Source organism: Stegostoma tigrinum, chromosome 17, assembly GCF_030684315.1.
Source record: "Stegostoma tigrinum isolate sSteTig4 chromosome 17, sSteTig4.hap1, whole genome shotgun sequence".
Taxonomy (NCBI): Eukaryota; Metazoa; Chordata; class Chondrichthyes; order Orectolobiformes; family Stegostomatidae; genus Stegostoma; species Stegostoma tigrinum.
Window position 1 is genome coordinate 16699075 of NC_081370.1, and position 24657 is coordinate 16723731.

The window sequence follows — 24657 nt, forward strand, 5'->3', positions numbered from 1 at the left end:
GCTTATGTCGTACTTTGTCTTGTGCGCTTTTGTCATATTTTAATACTTCCACGAAACTGTAATTATAGCCTCCAGAGAACAGTGACACAGCATGGTTATTACTGGAGGGAGAGCACAGGGAGAAAGGTTTTTACTCATTTGGGAGAACGTGGAAACTTATTATTACATTAAGATGGAATAGTTGAGGCAAACAGCAGAGAAACATTTAAAATGCTGTTACACAAGTATTTCAAGGAGAATGGAATAGAAGGATATACTGATTGAATGAAAATGTACCAGGTTTGGAGGCAGCTCACTGAAATGGACCAGTTGAACTAAAGGGGCTATTCCTGTGCTATAAGTATTATGTAATGGCTGTGTGGCAAACTTGCACACACAAATTTCTTTATAAATATAGACACTAAAATGTGCAATGGCGAGATCTTCAGAAGCATGGGGAATTAGAATTATTTTTACATAGATACAGTCAGCCACCAGTTCTTATCCCACCTATTTAATTTCTCCAAAATGCTTAAACACTATCACAATTTGTTGTTGACACTGAACTTACCTCATTAACACCTCCTAAAATATAAGGGGGAATGGAAAGATGTCACACTAATACAGCAGAATCTTCTTCTGAAGTTAAGAATGAAGCACATAAAGAAGAAATGTAAAGGGAATTTTAGGTCTCACATTTGCTGTAAATGATCAGCACTTACTTGCATTGCAAATCTTTTGTACGCTTGCCTGATTGTATTAATAGTTCCCAAATACAGATTATACCATGTGTACAGAGTATAATCTTCACTAGTGCTTTCAGGATGGAAGTGTTATGTTTTAATTCAAGGTCACTGTCTGACTGGCTATTGTTCATAAACAAACATAAACAGGCTACTCAGTTGTGGATGGTGTCATTGTTAAATTCAATCTTCTTTTCATTTGATGTTCAAATATATTTTCTGGCAGATGCAATTGGAATACCATTAGGAGAAGCATCTTTCACTACTTTCTAACCTACCCAAGCAAGGGGTGCTTGACCAACCTTACTGTTGTCCAGGCCAAAATCAGCTTACTCAGAAATTACCAGGGATGGTCACTGGAACCTTTGGGTCTAGACTGATGGTGCAGTAGGTAAAGCACCATCAGCACAATGTACACACTGACCATGGATTAAAATAGAAAAGCCACCATTTATTGAAGAAAAATGACCCACTGTGTTCGACATTACGCTTTTCAGCATAGGTAAAATAGTAAAATAGCTACTGCTGAAAGAGCACATTCCTAGCTCAACACAACAAAGTTTCAGGAGGGTAAACATAAATGAAAGATACAAACTGCCGCTATAGGTGTGAACTTTCAGCTCTGGAACTGTGATGGTTCAAGATGAAACTGCTCCTGAAATGCCACATTCTCAGGAGGCTGGGAACAGAGCAGAATTCCGTCAGTAACTTTAATCGGTCCTAAAACTTTCCACAGCTGCTAGTCTCTTTCGCATTCACACCAAGGAAAAGAAACTTCACGTAAACTGCATAAATATCCAAATATATTCTAACAGGACCTTAATCCAATTATGAACATGATCCTGAATTGCTCACAAATCCAAAGGCAGTTGTGCTGATTTAGTATCTCAGTGATTGACAAAGTTGTTGCTGCCAGGCAACGTTTGGTAGATGTATGTGCATTTAGACAATTAAAAGTTTTCTGTCTTGCGGCCATTTGCTCCACACAACATAGTTCCCACTGAGTTGCAGCAACAATTCCCAGTCAGGATATTAGATTGGGAAACTCTAGTAATAATTGTTCTGCAAGGTCCGGTTTTACTTCCATTAAGATGGCGTGGAATTTTTCCACCTAGAAGACATTAAAGGTATTGGTCAGCAATGATAAGTGAGAACTGAATGAAGCATATAATAATTTAATTGAAAGCTTTTCAGTGCAAATTTTTATCGTCATCTTGTTGAAGGATGCTCAGTGATAGGGAAAGGAACACTTTTCTCCCTCAATAGCAAGAATGTCCTTCCTCAAATTTGGAGACCAAATTGCACACAATACTCCAGGTCCGGTCTTACCAGGGCCCTGTACAGCTGCAGAAGGACCTCTTTGCTCCTATACTCAATTCCTCTTGTTATGAAGGCCAGCATGCTATTAGCTTTCTTCACTGCCTGCTGTACCTGCATGTTTGCTTTCATTGACTGATGTACAAGAACACCTAGATCTCATCGTGCTTCCCCTTTACCTAACTTGACTCCATTGAGATAGTAATCTGCCTTCTTGTTCTTGCCAAAGTGTATAACCGCACATTTATCCACATTAAACTGCATCTGCCATGCATCCGTCCACTCACCTAGACTGTCCAAGTCACCCTGTATTCTCATAACATCCACCTCACATTTCACACTGCCACCCAACTTTGTGTCATCAGCAAATTTGCTAATATTACTTTTAATGCCTTTGTCTATATCATTAATATATGTCGTAAACAGCTGCGGTCCCAGCACCGAACCTTGTGGTACCCCACTGGTCACTGCCTGCCATTCCGAAAGGGACCCGTTTATCACTACTCTTTGCTTCCTGTCAGCCAGCCAATTTTCAATCCAACTCAGTATTTTACCCACAATACCATGTGCCCTAATTTTGTTCACCAATCTCCTATGCGGGACTTTATCAAAGGCTTTCTGAAAGTCCAGGTACACTACATCCACTGGCTCTCCCTTATCCATCTTCATAGATACATCCTCAAAAAATTCCAGAAGATTAGTCAAGCACGATTTCCCCTTCGTAAATCCATGCTGACTCTGGCCTATTCTGTTACTGCTATCCAAATGAGTCGTAATTTCATCTTTTATATTTGGCTCCAGCATCTTTCCCACCACTGGCGTCAGGCTAACCGGTCTGTAATTTCCTGTTTTCTCTCTCCCTCCTTTCTTGAAAAGTGGGACAACATTTGCCACCCTCCAATCCGCAGGAACTGATCCTGAATCTATAGAACCTTAGAACATAGAACATAGAACATTACAGCACAGTACAGGCCCTTCGGCCCTCGATGTTGTGCCGACCTGTCATATCGATCTCAAGCCCATCTAACCTACACTATTCCATGTGCGTCCATATGCTTATCCAATGACGCCTTAAATGTACCTGTAATGTACCTAAATGTTCTGTAAAGCTGCAGCATAACTTGGCTATCCTTATACTCAATGCACCCTCCAATGAAGGCAAGCATGCCATAAGCCTTTTTTACTACCTTACCTACCTACGTTGCCACCTTTAGCGATCTTGGACTTGGAAAATAATTACCAATGCGTCCACAATTTCTACAGCCACCTCCTTAAGTACCCTGGGATGCAAACCCTCAGGTCCCAGGGACCTATCGGCCTTCAGACCTAACAGTCTATCCAACACCATTTCCTGTCTAATATAAATACCCTTCAGTTCGTCCATTACCCTCGGTCCTTCAGCCACTACTGCATCTGGGAGATTGCTTGTGTCTTCCCTAGTGAAGACAGATCCAAAGTACCTATTCAACTCGTCTGCCATTTCCTTGTTCCCCATAATAAATTCACCCGTTTCTGACTTCAAGGGCCCAATTTTAGTCTTAACCATTTTATTTCTTTTCACACACCTAAAAAAGCTTTTACTATCCTCCTTTATATTTTTGGCCAGTTTTCCTTCATAGCTCATTTTTTCTCTGTGTATTGCTTTTTTAGTTATCCGCTGTTGCTCTTTAAAAGCTTCCCACTCATCTTTGCTATGTTATACTTCTCTTATCTTTATACAGTCCTTAACTTCCCTCGTCAGCCACGGCCGCCCCTGCCTCCCCTTAGGATCTTCCTTCCTCTTTGGTATGAACTGATCCTGCACCTTCTGCATTATATCCGGAAATACCTGCCATTGTTGTTCCACTGCCATCCCTGCTAGGGTATTGTACCACTGAACTTTGGCCAGCTCCTCCCTCATAGCTCCATAGTTCCCTTTATTTAACTGCAATACCGACACTTCTGATTCTCTCTTCTCCCTCTCAAACTGCAGTTTAAAAACTTATCATATTATGGTCACTACCTCCTAATGGCTCCTTTACTTTGAGGTCCCTGATCAAATCCGGTTCATTGCACAACACCAGATCCAGAATTGCCTCCTCCCTGGTAGGCTCCAGTACAAGCTGTTCTAACAATCCATCTCGGAGGCACTCCACAAACTCCCTTTCTTGGGGTCCAATACCATCCTGTTTATCCGCATGTTGAAATCTCCCATAACAACTGTAGTGATACCTTTGTGACAGGCCAATTTCAACTCTTGATTCAACTTGAACCCTACATCCTGACTACTGTTTGGGGGCCTGTAGATAACTCCCATTAGGGTTTTTCTACCCTTAGAATTTCTCAGCTCTATCCATACTGACTCTACATCTCCTGATTCTGTGACCCCCCCCTCGCAAGGGACTGAATATCATTCCTCACCAACAGGGCCACCCCACCCCCTCAGCCCACCAGTCTGTCCTTTCGATAGCGGATATGGACTAATGCATTTGTATAAAATTACCAAGGTGATCTCAGCATTTAAACATTTCAGCATTCAACACATCATACAGAATGAACAAAATTCTTGCAGCAGAATATGAAAGCTCATTCATAAATCTGCAAAATTTCCCAAACACTTCTAACTGACTGATTTGGTTTTCCCTTTAACCAATGAATGTCCAGCTAGAACATGGAACTTTCTGGGAGCTTCCCTACATTTCAATAATCATCTGCGTTTCCATTTTTCCTACCAAACCGAATAATTATAAATTCCCCACATTATACTTCATCTGTTATCTTGATGCCGATCACTTAACCAACCCGTATCTTTTTACAATCTATTGACCTCATCCTCTCAGGTCATTCCCCTATTAGCATGGCATCAGCAGGAAAATTAGATTTTATGCTCAGTCTTTTCCTCTAAATTACTAATATAGATAATACATAATTTCAACAAGCTCCAGTCCTGCCTTCAATCTGTTCTGACAACTGTAGCAAAGAGTGAAAAATCATGATATTGCTGATGAAATGTCAACAAGTTGGAACTGTAAGTCAGAGGAGGATGTGGGAAAAATAATTAAAAAGGGCAGAATTCCATAATTCCAAAGTCAGAATTCTACCAAATGGCAGAAATCTCTTATCCCTGAAGACAAGTCATATAAAAATACTCACAGATGTGTGATACTGAGGGAGAAGGTGGTGAAAAGCAGAAGTACACATATCCTGGCTCAGGAACCCTTCTTTAAAGCTTTTTGACACAATCTCCTACAAGTACAACAGAGAGAATTATAGTTACCACAATGTACTATAATGGCGCCTAACCAAAACCTAAGCAGTCACATGAACAAAGGAACTGTCAATCACACTGTAGTTCGTGGTTGGTTTATAAGCAGGAGAATCAAGAAGCAAAATTTTCAGAAGAGGTCATCTAAGTACAAGTGCTCGCTCAGCCTCATCCTTCCTTTCCCATTATCGATTGCAACCTCTCCACCTACAATGTACATGCTCACTTCCACCATATCCACTAATTTCCTCCATTCCTAGTACTGCTCTCACTCAATCACCTTTGGTTTCCTTTCCACCAACCCATTGTCACCTCTAACTCCAGTCTGTTATATTTCAGAGATGGTTGTGACAATGTCACTGGACTAGTAATCCAGAGGTCCAGGGCACTGCTGCCATAACACGGGTTCAAACTCTACAATGGCAGCTCGTGAAGTTTAATGTCAATGAATAAAGATAAAGCTCAACAACGGTAATCATAAAACCACTCGCAATTGTTGGAAAAGGCTTTTTTTTAAAAGGAAGAAAATCTGCCATTCTTACCGGGTCGAGCCTACATATGACTTCAGACTTACAGCAACATGGATAACTTTTAATTGCTCTTTGAAATGGCCCTACCAAGCATTTGGAGCAATTCTGTGTGACAAATGCTGACCCTATCTGCAATGCCCACATCCCACAACAAAATAAATTTTACAAAAACTAAGAAAGCCACTTTTGGAGAAAATAACTTTATACACTTCTATAAATTGCTGTTTAAACATTACAAGCTTGCATTTTCTAACACCAAAACCAGAGTCTCAATTTTTAGGGGCTCCAAAGTGAGTCCTCAGTTAATATTCACGATTTCCAGATAATTAAACACAATTAACATGCAATGTTGATTCTCTAATGTTCCCAGTATACATCCATACCTTTCCAATGTTTGTGAAGATTTCAGAAAGAAATTCACAGCAGATATCCAGGAGAATTTTCAAGTGATAGTCTCCTTCTCGCCGTTTTCCTTTGTGGGCACCAGATGTTGGAGATGGGACAGACCATTTGTCTGTGCTGGGTCTTCTTGTTCCTTCTGATGGTCTTTTCTGAGATTCCTCTGCATAGAACAAAATTCGCAGCAGCGTACCAAGCAAAGGAAGGTCTGCACCAGACATAACACAGTTGAAGAATACCACCACAGATCTAACCAAATTGAGGAAGGTACACAGTGTGGGTTTAAATCAATCATACACTTTCATATTTAGCCTAATCTGCAATTCTTTTGCTAATTACCTCTGGTTACTGATCTTCTTGCCAAAGACAAGTTTGTCATTAGTCACATTATCAAAATTCTTCATTTTTAAAACTTCCCTGAACCTACAATGCTCTAACAAGAATATTCACAGTTGCTTCAGTCTCTCCACACCACAGTATTTGTCTGTGACATCATTCCCTGAGGACATGGTGTGGCAGTAGAAACATCACTGGAGTAGTAATCCAGAGACCCAGTTTAATGTTCTGGGGACATGGGTTCAAATCCAACATGGTAACTGATATAATTAATAATTCTGCAAGTAAAAGTTGGTCTCGATAACGCTGAGCATGAAACAATTTTTGATTGTTTTAAAAACCCATACGGTTGATTAAAATCCTTTAGAGAAGGAACATGTTCTGGTCTATGTGTGACTTCAGACCTACAGCGATGTGGTTAACTCTTAAATGGCCTATCAAGTCATTCAGTTATATCAAAACTTCAATAAAGTCTAAAGTAAAAAGGAAGGAACCAAGTGTTGATTTAGAAATAGCTGTTCAGCCTCGTCTTCCTCTAGTCTATATTGAGGCTCGTGGTATAGAGGTCGAGTGTTTAACGATAACAAGACAAATATAATACAAACGATTGTAAGAAGTCAGCAGTTGAACAGAGCTACACAGAATTGATTATCAGTCAGGTAAGGACTCTACTCAAGAAGAGAACTAATAGTAATGACCTGTTCTTAGAATTATTCTTTGAGGTTATAAATCTCTCCATTTGTACTTGATTTGATCACCTGATTAAAGAAACTTGTTAGCACCCCCACAAGAGGTCAGTGTCAGATTTATTGCACTGTTTTCTCCCACCATCTCTCCCAGTATGCGTTGAACTTACTCACTTCGCTCAGTCTTGATGTAATTTTCCTCCATGCACGATGCAAAGATCGCTGAAAGAACAGCCAGAGTGGAAGACAACACACTTGCCTGCTCTTCTACAATGATTTCTGGGTCATCATCCTGACAAAGATCAGTGTGAACTATGTCATACAGTAGAGTCCAGGTTGACTCTGCTTTGTCTGGAGTGCTTACTACAAGAAAAGAGATTCACTGTGAAATCACTCTGAGGGTGAAAACTTTTGAATTTTGCTTTTCCTGAGCAAGCTGCATCCTGCAAGACATCAGAAACAACTGTGCACGATTAGTTTTAAACCCACCGACTCCCACAACTACCTGGAATATGCCTCTTCTCACCCACCTTCCTGTAAATATGCCATCCTCTTTTCCCAATTCCTTCGCCTCTGCTGCATCTGCTCCCAAGATGAGGCATTCCACTCCCGAACATCCCAGATGTCCTCTTTTTTCAAAAACCGCAACTTCCCCTCTGCAGTGATCAAAAATGCCCTCGACCGTGTCTTCCGCATTTCCCACAACTCATCCCTCACACCCCCTATTCGCAATAATAACGAAAACAGAATCCCCTCGTCCTCACGTACCACCCCACCAACCTCCAAATCCAACGCATCATCCTCCGACATTTCTGCCATCTGCAATCCGACCCCACCACCAAAGACATTTTTCCCTCCTCACCCTTGTGTGCTTTCTGGAGGGACCACTCTCTCCGTGACTCCCTTGTCCGCTCCACATTCCCCTTCAGCCCCACCACTCCCGGCACTTTTCCCTGCAACCGAAGGGAAGTGCTACACCTGTCCCTATACCTCAGCCCGATCCCAGGCCCTAGGGAGGCTTTTGACATTAAACAGATGTTCACCTGCACATCTGTCAATGTTATATACTGTATCTGCAGTTCCCGTTGTGGCCTCCTCTACATCGGGGAAACCAAACAGAGGCTTGGGGACCGCTTCACAGAACACCTACGCTCTATTCGCAACAAACAACTACACCTGCCAGTTGCGAACCATTTCAATTCCCCCCGCCACTCCTCGGACGACATGTCCATCCTGGGCCTCCTGCATGGCCACAATAATGCCACCCAAAAGATCCAGGAACAACATCTCATATTTCACTTGGGAACTCTGCAGCCCATGGGTATCAATGTGGATTTCACAAGCTTTAAAATCTCCCCTCCCTCGACCACATGCCAAAAACAGCCCAGCTGGTCCTCGCCCTAACCACTCCTCCCCCCTCAAGCCCCACCCCCACCCCCTAACCTCATCCCGCTACCCCCCACCACCACCCCCCGACCTGTCCATCCTCCCTGGACTGACCTACCGCCCCCTAACTCCCCACCTATATTCACCTTCACTGGGTCTAACCCTGCCTCTTTGACCTGTCTGTCTCCTCTCACCTTATCTCCTCCTTTATCCACCTTCTATCTGCACCTCCCCCATCTCCCTATTTATTTCAGAATCCCCTTCCCCTCCCCCATTTCTGAAGAAGGGTCTAGACCTGAAACGTCAAGCCTTCCTGCTCCTCTGATGCTGCTTGGTCCACTGTGTTCATCCAGTTCACATCATGTTATCTCAGATTCTCCAGCATCGGCAGTTCCTACTATCTCCGTGCACCATTAGTGACTTGACCACACATGCCAACACATCACAGCAATAGACTCTGACATGCTACACTTTATTCGTTTGCCTTCAAGAATAATGCATCAGCCAGAGTGTTTGCTTTTCAGAAGGTTATAGAGTCCGTGTTTGGGTTTTTGCTGAGAAATGTGTTTTTCTTTTTCTTGAAATGTGTGCGCTTGCTTTTGACTGTGTGTTTTGATATTTGGAGAGAAAATCATTTACATTTCTATAGAAAATAAAAACCTAAAGAACTGCGGATGCTGTAAATCAGGAACAAAAACAAAGTTGCTGGAAAAGCTCAGCAGGTCTGGCAGCATCTGTGGAGGAGAAAAGAGTTCACGTTTTGGATCCGGTGACCCTTCCTCAGAACCGGACCCAAACATTAACTCTGTTTTCTCCTCCACAGATGCTGCCAGACCTGCTGAGCTTGTATATTTCTACAGTACTGTGCACGTTAATGAATTATTATATGTTTTATTGAATAAGTTTTCTTCTGATGATAAATGTATAATTCTGTTTAAGGAGCTTAGTTTCTAGATTTTTGTCTGAAGCCTAAGATACCATATTTAATTTTTAATCATCTTGGGTAACTAAATACATTTATTAGTGTCTTATATTGCGACTCAAGGAGTAGCAAGACTAGAGCAATGGTGTGTTCCTCCAACCTTAGTTGCAATAATGCTCAAAAGGGCAGTTGTCAATAGTTGAGATAACAAGGCGTAGAGCTAGATGAACACAGCAGGCCAAGCAGCATCAGAGGAGCAGGAAAGCTGACGTTTCGGGCCTTGACCCTTCTTCAGAAATGGTTGCTTTAAACACTTAAATGGACCTAAAATGATAGTTTGAAATCACTTCTACAGAGTAGATTGGTTCATTCTCTTTAAATTGGTGGATTTTCAAGGTCAAAGTTCTCATATGTCAAACAAATTTCAGCTCAAAGTGAGGTATGTTTGCATAATGAATCCATGGCACTTGGATTAACAGCAGGAAGTGGGGACACTTTTTGGCGAAGGATACTGATGCAATTTGAACAAAAAATAGAACTTTACCATTAGTAAACATTAAGAACAATGCATGAGATATGAAAGAACTGTAGATTTGAAATGTTGAGAATAAGAAAGTTACCTAATGCCTGCATTCCTCCATCTGTTGTAGTGAGCAGCTGTAGTATATGTATGTAAACCTCTAAACCTTCAATACTGTCTGACCTAAAAAAAAGCAAACAGAGGTAAAAATACACTGACCACCATCCTATGCATACAGCATAAATTACAGTTCTCTGTAAACGGAAACATTTGTTCTCAGGAACACTGGTTGTTTAGTGCACAAAGTACACATCCATACTTCCTGCATACCAATTTTACTTGCATGTTATAATGTGCATTCCCATCTCAGATACTCCAACCTGTGATTCCCACTACCAGCAAAATCCACTCCAAATCACTAACACTCTGACTTGGAACTATATCACTGCTGTTTTGCCCACACTGAGTCAAAATCCTGCAAATCCTTCCCTAACAGCATCGTAGGCAACCTACACTTCATGAACTGCATTATTTCAAGAAAGCTACTCACCACCGCCATCTCAAGGACAATTAGAGTAATAACTGGTCAGTAATACTCACATTCCAAGACTGAGGAAAAAAGAACCTAAATTACTGAAGTACCTGGCAAAACTACCCAAACTAGCCCTGGTGAGTGGAATTTCATTATTTGAAGTCAGGACCTCCAGCTAACTGAGGCTCTTGGCTTTCTTTGTATTAGTTTCTGTGCTGAGCAACTTTTTTTTTAATGCTGGAGGAATAAATGCCCTCCACCCAAGGTACAAGCATCAAGCACTCTGGAGTCCAGCAAAGATTAAGTCTTGTTCCAAAAATACACCTCTGCAACAAACTAAGGACAATTCCCCACACTGCACTGATATGACATTTTACCTTCTTCTAACACCAACCATTTGGTGGTCTCTTAGACACATCACCTATTCAGGACCACATAAGTTAGAATTCTGTGCTGTGATTTCCAAAGTCATTTACAGTCAAGTCACGAAACATTCATGCTGTAAACCCAAGCTACAAAATGAAATACTAACAGTCACCAAGAGACTCAGTCACAGATTCAGACAGCTCTGTTTTTTAATAACTTCTATTTAATCTAATTTTGTTTGTATTTGAATTTCCACATGATTTTACAAATGAATTTGATTAGTTATTTTAGCCTGAATTATTGTGCAATATTTTCAGTTATTGAAGTACCTGAAAATGTAATTAGTATCTGAAAAAAATGGCAATTTAGTTGGGATAAAAGTCTCTAGAACAAGGCAAAATATGTTTGTTAACCAAAACAAACTGCCTAAGGGACCACTGTTAATCTATTCAGCAGAAAAATAGCAAAATATTCCAAGACTGTAACAGTACATCTTACATTGTTTGATTAGAGCTAGTATGAAAATTTTCCATTACCGAGAGGGCAGACATCGCAGTGGTTTATGATCTCATTTGAAAGTGGCCCTCCAACATAAGGCAACTCCTTTAATTACTACAGTTTCAGACTAGATTTTCTGCTGAGACCCCTGGAGTGCGTTAAAAACACAGATTTCTAACAATTAGAGCAGTACCATTAAGCAATGACTGAGAAGTTCCGACAGTTCAATGTAGTGCTGTATGTCTGTATTTCAAAAAAAAAGCATCAGGACACACTTCACCCTGTTTCAAATTCACTTGTGACGAGTGACAACAGTCCCCACTGCCTAAACTCCATCCCCAGAGCATATCATTCATCAACTACTGGGTGAGGGAGAAACTGAAAAAGAGAAGGAAAGTTTAATAAAACAAGGAACTGTGGATGCAAAAACAAAAATAGAAATTGCCTGAGAAATTCAGCAGGTCTGGCATCGTCTGTGGAAGTAAACCAGTATTAATATTTAGAGTCCAGGGAAAGGGTGGTATTTATGCTGATAAGGGGGATGTGGAAGGAAATAAAGGAGTGAGCTGATAGGTCTGTAAGGAGCCCAGAAACAGAGAAAGACAAATAGACAAAGGGATGGATATTAACATGCCACAGAGCGAGAAAAGCAGATAATGGGGACCACTAGTGGATGGAAATGAGTTGGCTGTGCTGAAAGCAGCCCATGTCAAGGCCTGATGTGTGGGGGTTGGTAAAGGACATGGAAGGTGGACAAACTCTTAAAGTATTGAACTAGATATTGAGTCTGAAAGGCTACAGGGTCACCAAATGGAAAATGAGATATTGTTCTAACTAGAGAACCCAGTGATGTGTTGAAATGGCAGGCTACTGGAGGTTTGAGGTCATTTTTATGGACAGAACATAGGTGTTTGGCAATGTGGTCACCCAGTCTGTGTTTCTTCTCCTCAATGTACAGGAGGGTACAGGAGCAACAAAAACAGTACAACAGATTGAGTGAGCTGCAGGTAAACTGCTACTTCACCTGAAAGGTGTAACTACAGCCTTGGATAGTGAGGACAGAGGAAGTAAACAAGTAGCTGCTATACCTTCTGTGATTGCATGGAAGGTGCAATGGAGGTACAGGGAAGTGTTGCGAGTGGAGGAGAAGTGGATCAGGGTGCCCTGGAGGGAACAGTTCCTGCAAAATGCTGACAATGGAGGACAGGGGAATGTGTGTCTGTTGGTGGCATCCTGCAGGAGGTGGCAGAAATGATGGCTTACGATCCTTCAAATCCAGATGGTAGTGGAGTGATAAGTGAGGACAAGGGGAACCCTAACATTGTTATGGGAGGGATGAGAGGCCGTGATGGCAGAATTGCAGGAAATGGATGAGACATGGCTGTCAACCATCGTGACAATGAACTCCAAGGTGACATCATCAGAACAGATGAGAAGGAGACAGAGAAACCGGAAGAATGGGATGGAGTCCTTACAGGAAGCAGGATGTGAGGATGTAAAGTCCAGGTAACTGTGGAAATCAGTGGGCAATGGAAATGGAAACACATGTCGAGAAAGGGAAGGAAAATTTCACTGGTTTACATTCACTATGAAAGAACATAAAAATAAGAGCACTAACTCTCTTCGCAAAACTTACCTGAGTTGTCTGGCTGCTTCCAATAAGCAAGGGACCAATGCAGTTTCAGCTGTTTTTTCTTTATCCGCAGTTGATGCATCAGAATCAGACAACTCCTTTGATTCCATGACCCAGCTTAGCATTAGTTCCTTGTCCAAATCAAACAGTTTATCGACCATCTCACCAATCTTCCCTAACAAATCAGCTGAATCAGAGAAAGGAAATTACCATCAACCTTAAAGCAGTGCAGTTGAGACCGATTCTGACACCCAGAAATGGTCAGTACATGCTACAGGCAGGATAGCAGTACTCATAGATCAGGGCAACACAGACCAAAAGACTGATAGCACCATCATCCAGGAAGAAAAACAAACTTACATTTATATAATGTTTTCAATTGCCTTAGTACATTCCAAAGTGCTTCACAGCTAACTGAAGTGTAACCATTGTTTTAAAGTAGGAAATGCAGCGGACAATGTGTGTTCATTAAGGTCTCACAAATATTAAAGAGATGAAGACCAGATAATCTGTTTTTACAGTATTTGTTGAGGGATACATATTATCCAGGAAATGGGGTAACTCTCCTACTCATTTTCAGCATAGTACCATGGAACATAATCTTAAAAAACTGACATAGCCTTGATTTATAATCTCCTCTGAAAGTTGGTATCTTGAACATTGGGGCGCTCGCTTATGTACTGCCTTTAGATGTTAATAGAGTTACAGAATCACGAAGTTATACAGTACAGGAACAGACCCTTTGAGCTAATTCGTCAGCACTGGCCAGGTATCCTAAACTCATCTAGTCCTGTTCACCAGCATTTGGCCCATATTCCTGTAATCACTTCCTTTTCATGGACCAATCCAAATTGCTTTTAAATGTTCTAGCTGGACTGGTCTTCACTACCTCCTCTGGCAGCTCATTCCATACACACTCCACTCTCTGTGTGAAAACATTACCCCTCAGGTCCCTTTCAAATCTTTCCCCTCTCACCTTAAACTTAAGCCCTCTAGTTTTGACTCCCCCTCCTTGAGAAAAAAACCTTGGCTGTTCACCTCATCCACGCCCCTCGTGATTTTATGTACCTCTAAAAGGCTATCTTTCAGCAGCCAGCACTCCAGGGAAAAGAAAGCACCAGCCTATTCAGCCTGTCCCTACAACTCCAACAACATCTTTGTAAATCCTTTCTGAACTCTTTCAAGTTTAACAACATCTTTCCTTTGGCAGGGGAGACCAGAATTGATTGCAGTATTCTAGAAGTGGCTTCATCAATATCCTGTACAGCTGCAACATGATGTTCTAAGACCTATACTCAATGCTCTGACCAATGAAGGCAAGTATACCAAACACTTCTTCACCACCCTGTCTACCCACGACTCCACATTCAAGGAACAATGCACCAGCACCCATAGTCTCTTTGTCTGGAACACTCCCCAGGGCTGTACCATTAACTAAATAAGGACTGCCCTGGTTTGACTTACCAAAATGCAAGACCTCACATTTATCTAAATCAAACTTCACTTACCACTTCTCGACCCGCTGTACTCTGAGATAACGTTCTTCACTAATCCACTAAACTAACTTTGGTGATGTCTGCAAACTTACTGACAATACTGCCTATGTTCACATCCAAATCATTTGTATAGCTGACTAAAAGCAGTGGACTAAACACTGAACCTTGCAGCACACGCCTCCAGTATGAAAAATAAACCTCTATCACCAACCTCCGTCTCCAACCTTCATGCCAACTTTGTATCTATTGGCTAGTTCCCCCTAGACTCCACATGATCTAACCTTGCTATAAGGTCTGCCATGCGGAACCTTGTCAAATGTTTTTGGTGAAGCCTATATAGACAATGTCTATGATTTTGCCTTCATCAATCTTCTTTGTCACCACTTCAAATACTCAACCAAGCTAGTGAGACACGATTTCCCATGCAAAAAGTTACACTGGCTATGCCTAATCAGTCTTTGCCTTTCCAAATGCATGCAAATCCTGTCCCTCAGAATCCTCTCCAACAATTTACCCACCATTGACATCAGGCTAACCAGTCCATAGTTCCCTGGCTTTTCCTTTCCACCTTTCTTAAATAAAAGTACACCATTAGCCATCCTCCAATCTCCTGGCACCTCGCCAATAGCCGTCAATGATACAAATATCCCTGCAAGGGGCCCAGCTACCTCTTCCCTTATGTGTTTTAAGACCACCAGCACCACCTCTTCTGTAATATGATCACTCCTCAAGGTCAGAAATCACACAACACCTGGCTATAGTCCAAAAGGTTTATTTGAAAACACAAACTTTCGGAGCCTCAGTCCTTCTTTAGGTGTTAGTGAGGCTCTGAAAGCTTGTGTTTTCAAATCAACCTGTTGGACTATACCCTGGTGTCGTGTGATTTCTGACTTTGGCCGCCCCAGTTCAACACCGGAACCTCCACATCACGGCTATCATCGACACTTCTCAAGACATCACTGTTTATTTCCCTAAGTTTCTGATCTTCCATGGCCTTCTCTACAGTAAATACTGACATAAAATAATCATTTAGCACCTCACCCATCTTCTATGGTTCCACATATAGACAGCCTTTTTGATCTTTAAGAAGCCTTATTCTCTCCCTCGTTACTTTTTTGCCCTTAGCCTATTTGTAGAATTTCTTTGGATTTTCCTCAGCCCTATTTACCAAAACTATCTCATGTCCCCTTTTTGCCCTGATTTCCCTCCTAAGTATACTCTTACTGCCCTTGTACTCCTCCAGGGATTCACTCAATCCCAGTTGTCTTTACTTGACATATGCCTCCTTCTTTTTCATAACAAGAGGTTCAATTTGTCTAGTCATCCAGCATTCCCTCCCCCTACCAGCCTTGCTCTTCACACTACAGGAACATACTATCTCTGAACACTCAATCTCATATTTGAAGGTGTCCCACTTTCCAACTGTCTCTTTACCCATGAACAGCTTTGCCCAATCAACTTTTGAAATATCCTGCCTAATGCCATCAAAAATGGCCTTACTCCAATTTAGAACTTTAAATTTTAGATCCGGTCTATCCTTTTCCATCACTATTTTAAAACTAATAGAATTGTGGTCACTTGGTCCAAAGTGATCCTTCATGACACCTCAGTCACTTGCCTTATTTTCCAACAGAAAGGCAAGTTTTGCTGCTTCTCTAGTAAGGTACATCTACATACTGAAGAAAATGTTCTTGTGCACACTTAATAAATCTCTCTCCATCCAAGTCCTTAACACTACAACAGTCTCTTACCATTACAACGCTGTCAGTCTTACAGATATCTGAGGTCTCCTAACATATTTGCTTCTCAATTTTCCACTGAATATTGGGGAACCTATAGTACAATCCCAATAAGGTGATCATCCCTTTCTTATTTCTCAGTTATACCCATATAACCTCACTAGACGTTCTCCCAGGAACATCCTCCCTAAGTACAATTGTAATGTTATCCTTAACCAAAAATGCCACTCACCCTCCTCTCTTTCCTCCCTTTCCTACAGCATCTATACCCTGTGACATTAAGCTGCCAGTCATGCCCTTCCCTGAGCCACATTTCTATAATTGCTATGATATCTCAGTCCCTTGTTCCCAGCCATGCCCTAAGTTCATTTTACACTGAAACCCCTACAGTACACTTGAATTCTCAAACATCTAACAGTGACAGCAGTCCCACTAATTCATGACAGGTCAAAGTATCAATGCAAGCTTGTCATCCAAAGAATACAACAGTCCACACTCCATACTGTTTCAAATTCACAGGCATGCACATTTGTGCAGCCTCCTCTCTGACCTCATAATTTTCCATCCAGGCAGACATCGCTCAGATGAAAATTGAGAAAATGAAAACAAAGGCAGACTTCTCCAATCACATACATTTTGACAAAATGGTTTTCACAAAAAAGTAAACCACTTACCATTTGTGGAGCTCTGCATTATGAAGCATACATTCTCCCGAACAGAGCGTTGCTTATGGATTTGGTTAACCCAGATGCTGGACACATCTGGGTGAGAAAGACAGCTCAGTATTAACCTACAAAACAGAATCATTAATCAGAAAAGGGATCATTATCAAGAAGCCACAAGTAGCATCAATGTGGCCTAGCATTCTTAGAATATTAACACCATCAGTGATAGACCACACTTAATCTACAGTGCACAACACCCCTCCATACACAACCCTAGTTTGAGTATAGAATGGATAATTCTATTGTTGGTTACTTCTCATAGTTCAAATTAACAGACAGCAAACACTTTCACATCTTAATGAAACCATGTTAGTTCATATCAATTATTTGCACTGAAGAATCATCCCCGTTTCCATGATCAGGATCAGATGTTCTGTGACAATTTACAACCAATTCCAGACCAATAAATATACTGCCAACTAGAATCAGATGATGCATCTCATCCATACTGACAAATGGCTCATTTCAGAGTCAGACAGCATAGCATAAACACAAAACAAGTTAGATAAAAATAACATTAAATGAACAAAATCAGTCAGCATCTGAAAAAGAAAGACAGGTTAACACTTGTATTAGGACGGTGTTGACGTGTCCCATTCAAAACACTGACCACACTCAGATACACCGACTGATTGGCTGCACATTTCCGGATGTCAAACTTCATATCGCATCCAGGAACATAAATCAGAAGCAAACGCAGCAATGTAATGTCGCCACATTAGCTCCAAACTTTCAAGTAAGTCACTCACTATTTTAACTTGAATCTATCTTGCTGTTCCTTCATCATTGCTGAGGCCAAAGCTTAGCATTGCTTCCCTAACAGAATCACAGTAGTACTTTCATAAAAGGACTATGGCAGTTTCCAAAGAAGATCCATTACCAACATAATAAAATTTCATCATATTAGATTTTCCTTATATTGTCGTTAATTCATGAAGTCATTTAGCTAAAAAGTAATCAAGTATTATGTGACCTTCATAAATCTAGTACACATGGTATTCAAAATGCTACCTGCTCGTTTCCAAAAGAGTAGGTGGGTCAGAATCTCCTAGCAGCAATAGCAAAACGTCACTATGGAATAGGGAAGAAAACAAGATGATCAGCAAAACAGCCAATTATTCCAAGAAACACCTCAAAACCCAACAAACCTTATAACATTTACTCCCTAAATTCTTCCCTATTCTCTTCCTCGTCATCTCTTGCCGACATAGAAACCCTACAGGAAGCAGCTAGTCAGCCCATCAAGTCCATACCGACTGTCCAAAGAGCATCCAATGCAGATCCACCCTCCCCTGCACCACCCTATAGCCCTGCATTTCCCCAGGCTAATCCACCCAACATACACATCTTTGGACAGAGGGGGAAAACTGGAGCACTTGAGGGAAACACATGCAAACAGGGGGGAGAATGTGCAAACTCCACACAGATAGTTGCCCAAGGGTCAAATCAAACCTGGGTCCCTGGCACTGTGAGGCTGCAGTGCTAACCACAGAGCCACTATTCCACCCAACATAATTTTCTTAAGACAATTATAATAATCACAGCCTTTTTAAAAGAACTACCACACGGAAACTATAAAAAAGAATAAAATCCCAAAATTCTTCTTTCACATCTTTTAGATTCAATAAATTATACTGCTTCCCTCCTTATTCAATATCTTATAGTCTGCAGCTAAAAAGACTAGCTGTTTGCTGAAATACATCTTCAAATAAAATGAGGATTTCTAGTGAAAGTTGGAAAACAGCTTGATTCTTAAATATCAATCACTGATTGTATGGAACATTTGCTTTGATATATATGATGAAAATACAAAATATATCCTAAAAGATGCAAATTCTAGAACTACAGCTTCAAAAAAACGCACATTCCTCATCTTAGAGCTAATTCACTCCATCACATATCCCCATCTAGCTGCTTCATAAATACTTACTTAAATATTGCTAGGTGTTGAAAGGCAAAATTGATGCCACAATAAACTCATGGATCTACAGCTGGAGTAAAACTGCACACAGTCTCAGAGGCAAATGTTGTCTCCACCTACAGAGATACCTCAAAAGTTTCCACACATGTAGCACAAACATCATGCACTGAAACACTGCTAATTTTTAGTACTGGGAATCTTCATACACCTGAACACTTTGGGTGTTTCATACTACGCTGGTGCTATTGAATCACAGTACCAAGGTTACACTGGATTTACTTCTTGGGTCTGACATGCCAGAGTACCTTCTGTTTGGTATTTCAAATAAAAAACTGGCTGAGTTTACTGGTAAAATGATTCTATCCAGAGATCAAGGGGCCTTTTTGGTGATAAACTGAATACAGCAAGTAGGTTTACAGAGTTCTATATGCCACTTGCAAAATTTCATTAACTCTGGCGCCATTATTAGAGGTTACAGAGGGGATTGTTTCTTTGATGTAAGATAAAGCCCCTGGTAACTTAAAATATCAATTATGGTTTGCCCAGCTCATGCTCCATATACTGGAGAGCTGAGGACAACAACAAAAGAGAAAAATTCTAAGCTGTGAGCTTATCTTTAATTCATTTTTAATGCCAGTTTTTGTAAAAACCTATTGCACCAACAATATTCAATAAGGACAGGACTTAATGTTTTTACTGGTTATCTATTGAAGAATGTGCAGCATGGGTTGTATACGAATACTCACACGAGATTATTGTTGTTACTGATTGCCCGACAGGTCTCACTGTAACAAGCCATATTTCCCAGGATACCAACACAAATTTCCTAACCTCGATAAAGAAGAGACTTTATTCAGCAATTACAGACCACTGCCACAGAAAGAAAATGGAATGAGGAATGAGCAATTATCTGAAGATCACTCCTTCCTCACACCATTTACACACTATCCCAGTAATAATTCTGCATCATTTAATTTCCTACAGAAAAGTACCATCTTAAACCATACTCCCCACGTCCCATCTCCAGCAGCATAGAGAACAGTATTCTCTACAGAATGTAAGCATAACTATTCAGCTCATTTATTGAGTTAATCGTACATTTTAACACAGTTTTAGGAAACGTGAGCACCAATTTAGGAAGCAACAAAACACTGAAAGATTTTGGAGAGTAATGGTAGGCTGGAGATGGGACCATACTTTGCAACGGCAGTGGGGTCAAGAATTTTGTTTTTAAGGATGATGATGACAGATCTAGAGAACAGAGACTGAACAATTTTCAATATTGATCATTACGGCGATCGGGAGGAGAAATTGGGCAGTTAGCAGCTTAGAAGGAATAAGGGAGTAAGAAGTGGACTGTAGGTTGGGTTGAAGTTGAAAAGGACCTGAAGAGATAGGAGAGAAAAAGGAGGTATATGCAAGTTCAAGGTGGGGACAAAAGGGAATTTTGAGGAAGTTTGGCCTGGTGAAATGGAAGGGGGCAGCAGCAACTGTTCAGACGGTTTTAAAATCAGTGACAAAAGATGCCCATGAACTCCATGCATTTATTGTTGCAGTCAAGGAAATGGGGTGACGGGTTTAAAAAGAACTCAAGAGGTAAAAGCTTTCATTTCACGAACATCCTAGAATAGTGATTAACCTAACATCCAGCCATACTCACACTAACTAGCTAAATCAGTTGTGCATTTTATCCTTTCAAGTCTACATCCTTTGGACTTAGGAGAGATAGGGTATCTACCAGGAGAACCAGCATAAGAGACAGTAATTGGTTTATTGGGGATGAGAGTATCGCAGCTAGAGGGGAGCGTGCAGGTGAGCAGATCAGTACTTGCAGAAATGTGGTGAGAAAAACCTTTTTCAGAGTGTAATGCACTTCCTTATAACCAATATTCTAAAGTTGCTGTCCTGTATAACGATTTCCCAAAGAAATGAAGGCTAAGTAACTGGGAAAGATATTCAGCTTACTTCTGCAGAAATCATCCAGACAGCTGATTTCATTACAACAGTACAACTTGGTTTCCTTCTGATCCTTTTCAGTAAGAAATTGCTGTTTGTCCAACAGCCATTTATCCAGACATAGGCCAGTAAGAGGGAAACCATATCTCATTAACAACCAGGTGCATACCATGCCCAATGGCAAAAAGGCATTGCAAAATGGATACTGGGAAATTACTACAAACTGAGTATAATTGTCATGGGTGATATTCTAAGATTAGACACTATGCCGGAGAAGTCTGATTACCAGGTCTCTCACGCTCCAACAACAATAAGGATTGAGGGCACCATACAACAGTCTGGACAGGAACATATTACATTGCAAATAACCCTCACTTACTACAAGTTTCACCCACCGTTAGTCGGGGACACTTGGATTTACCAATGATCCCCAACAAGATGTCTGTAGCATTGAATTCCTGAAGAAACACAGCAACGTCCTACAGTACAAAACACAAAGCTTAGTCATTAAGTAACAGTGACATGCATCTGAGTCAGGGTACATTACCCAAACATCTTACATTGACAGGAACAGCCATCATTTATCTCTTAAGGTTAAGAACCTAGCCCTTTAAGCTGCATGGTTAATGATACCAAAATTGCTGCATTTCAAACAGGCATAGACCACTTACAACTCAGCATATACATCAATCCCTTCCACAGTACAGTCCGCAAAGCTATGATTGGAAAACAAAATGTTCACACTATCACTTAATCTCACAGTGTCTTTTCAGTGTAGAGCTGCTCTGACAGTTCAATGTACTGTGCTATAGTAAAAGAGAAAAATTAATTGATTCGTGAATTCACCACAGAAGTCACTCATTTTACTTAAACCTCTCTCAGTGAAATGAAGCAACAGTAAAATAAGTCAGAATATCAAATTAAGAGATGATCATATTTATCTCCAAAGCTAGACATTAGTTCATCTTCCTCTCTCACTGCAGAGATTGATTTTTGAGTCAGGGAAGGGAATTTAAAGACAGAACAGTGAAGAGCAAAGAGATTTGGAGACTTGGAATATAGGTATGATATTCCTTCTAGACACATCAGTCACTTACATTCAATCAGACAGCAATCACCATCACATTCAAGGGTCTCCATAGAACTCCATGATTACCTCATCCATTGACATGTCCCACATTTTACAGATCTCATTCTCCAGATCCTCATCCAGCTCTGTTTCTTTTCTGGAATCTAACTCTTCCACCTCTTCACCTTCTGGAGAGACAAGCTGAGAAAGTGAAGTGGTTAATATATTTTTTTGTTTTCTGGCCTTTGTAAACTGTTGTTGTGCATACTTTTTCTTGCTACATACCCCAGTAAAATCCGTAGTTATAATACAAGTTCTGTGCTTGGAGTTACAAAAATCATGATGTTTTTTGATATGGATATGATTGACAGTGTATGCCCTCAATGGCCTTGTCATGCTTCCGATTAACAGGTTGATCAAATAATATGGGTGTTCAGCATGAAGCCAATTCAGTCAGACAGCCCTTTTACTTAAGGGCTACTTGACACTGCTGACATTCTCCATCTACCCTACCCCCGCATCATTTTAAGTGAAATTAGGTGGTGCAGCGCAGACCAATTATAGCTAACTCATAATTTATAGGTTGAGTCAGGTTTGATTAATTATTGCCTTCTGAGGAATCAACAAGCCCTAATGAAACTGATCAAATCTGCATTCTTATTTCAAAATAGGACCTACGTTTTTGTATACATACAGAATGTAAACGTTACCTCAATCAGCCTCATGAGCGTGGTGAACAACCAGTGCTTACTGTACACTGTGTTCCCAATTGCATCAACTCTGGTTGTCTCATCACTGCTTTCATCACTTGGTGGTGGGGATGGGTTGCGATCCATCCCAGCCATTCAGAATGCTTGAACAACGCTACTTTGGGAAGCACAGGAACACTGCATTAATGCAACAGGAGAGGTCCATGGAGAAGAACAGACACTGTATGCACACAGGTCATACAGGAAATGTAATTACACACTGCTGCAATTTAACCAATTAAAACTACACAGTTTAATAAACTACTTTCCAGGGTAAATAAGAGCTTGACACCATCCAGGACAAAGCAGCTTGTTTAATTGACAGCCCATCCACAAACATCCACTGCCTCACAGTAACAGTAGTGCATACTTTTACAAAGTGCACTGCAGAAAATCATCAAGGCTCCTTAGGCACCTTCCAAACTGTCCACCACTACCAACTAGAAGGACAAAGGCAGCAGAAACACAGGAATACCATCACCTGCAGTTACCTCCAAGCCACTCACCATCCTAACTCAGACATATATCGCCAAACCTTCAGTGTTGTCAAAACCACAGAAATCCCTCGTTAACAGCATTGAGGGGCTTCTTGAACCAAATGATCTGCAGTGCATTAAGAAGGCAGCTCACCACATCTCAAAGACAACTAGGGATGGACAATAAATGGTGGTCGAGGGAGCAAAGGCTGCATTCTATGAATGATTTTTTATAAAATGTGGGAAGAATCCCAGTCCTTAGTGAAACATCAACCCCTTCAGGTTCCAGAAGTAAACCGGAGTGATTGCTAAATCATTAACTTAATAATTTAGATCTGCTTGGCTTCTGAACTCACCATATTTTCCAAAACAGATTAATATAGTCCCAAACTTTCAATGACAGCCATGTCACCTTGTACTCAGCTCAAATATCGACAGAGATCTCACTTATTTCTATCCCCACTTCAGGATGGGAACGTGATTAGTTGAATTATTGGTTTCGCTAAGTTTCGAGTCTAGATGAGCTCTAAACAGGAGTCATCTAGTCTCAAAACGTTACCTTGCTTTTCTTGCATGGATGCTGCCTGACCTGCTATGATTTCCAGCTTTTTTTGTTTTCAGGACAGATTCCAGCATCTGCAGTAATTTGCTCCTGAATTACTGGTATAGTTGCATTAAAAGAATTGACAGGCAGAAGTCAGAGATCCTAGGGATCTTAGGTGTACAACCAGAGCGTCAAAGCTTTGGGAGAGCAACAAAATGTGTGCCAAATACTAAGCTCCCACCTGTAAAGAAGAGTTAACATTTCAGGTCTGTGGCTATTTATCATACTACAAAACCTGAAACGTTAAGTCTGTTCCTCTCTTCTTGATGCTGCCGGAGTTGCAGAACATGTCCAGACTTTTTTCTTTCGAGTTCCAACATCCAGTTTATTTTGTGCGCTCCTTACGAGAAGGCGGGTACAGATCTAAGTGATTGTGATAAACAGGTTCTGAGTAAAGGGAGAGCTGTGCTAATCACACTAAAGTACACAGGGGACACTCATAACTATCTCAACCAGACAAGTACATGAGTGAATACCGACAGACTCACTCTTTGCAGCAACTGCTTTTCTCTCCCAGGTTCAGGTTCTCTTATTCACAAAGCAAAGTGAAATTTTAATTCATCATTACTCCAACAACCCGTGCCTAAACCCACGCGTCTATTCTCAGCACAACCGAAACAGCACAGGCCTTACAAATCGCTCGATCCCATCCTACACACCGCCTCCTTCCGACTGGGAGTCTGTTCACAACCCGCCCGCTCACAGCGCCTCCCTCCGGCTGGGAGTCTGTTCACACTCGCCCATCACAGCGCCACCCTCCGCTGGCAGTCTGTTCACACACACCTCACCCGCCCATTTCGCAGTTCCACCCTCCGACTGGGAGGCTTGGGG

At 41.1% G+C, this 24657-nt stretch overlaps 1 protein-coding gene across 5 annotated transcripts; it reads right to left on the bottom strand.

Annotated features, from left to right (window-relative positions):
- Nucleotides 1-1152: 1152 nt before the first annotated feature.
- saal1 (serum amyloid A-like 1) lies at nt 1153-24657 on the bottom strand. Of its 5 annotated transcripts, none has more exons than XM_048545753.2 (13): nt 24460-24657; nt 22708-22861; nt 22085-22198; nt 21324-21407; nt 19719-19798; nt 18063-18122; nt 17001-17116; nt 13095-13278; nt 10163-10245; nt 7409-7597; nt 6197-6420; nt 5172-5264; nt 1153-1833 (listed from the first exon to the last, which is right to left on the bottom strand). In XM_048545753.2, exons 2-13 carry the CDS (start codon nt 22840-22842, stop codon nt 1747-1749), a joined length of 1449 nt encoding a protein of 482 aa, XP_048401710.1. In that variant the 5' UTR covers nt 22843-22861; nt 24460-24657; the 3' UTR covers nt 1153-1746. The 5 variants fall into 5 exon arrangements, with proteins under 5 accessions (XP_048401710.1, XP_048401708.1, XP_048401707.1 ...); XM_048545751.2 differs by having other exon boundaries at nt 22708-22864; XM_048545750.2 differs by lacking the exon at nt 24460-24657 and adding an exon at nt 24315-24449.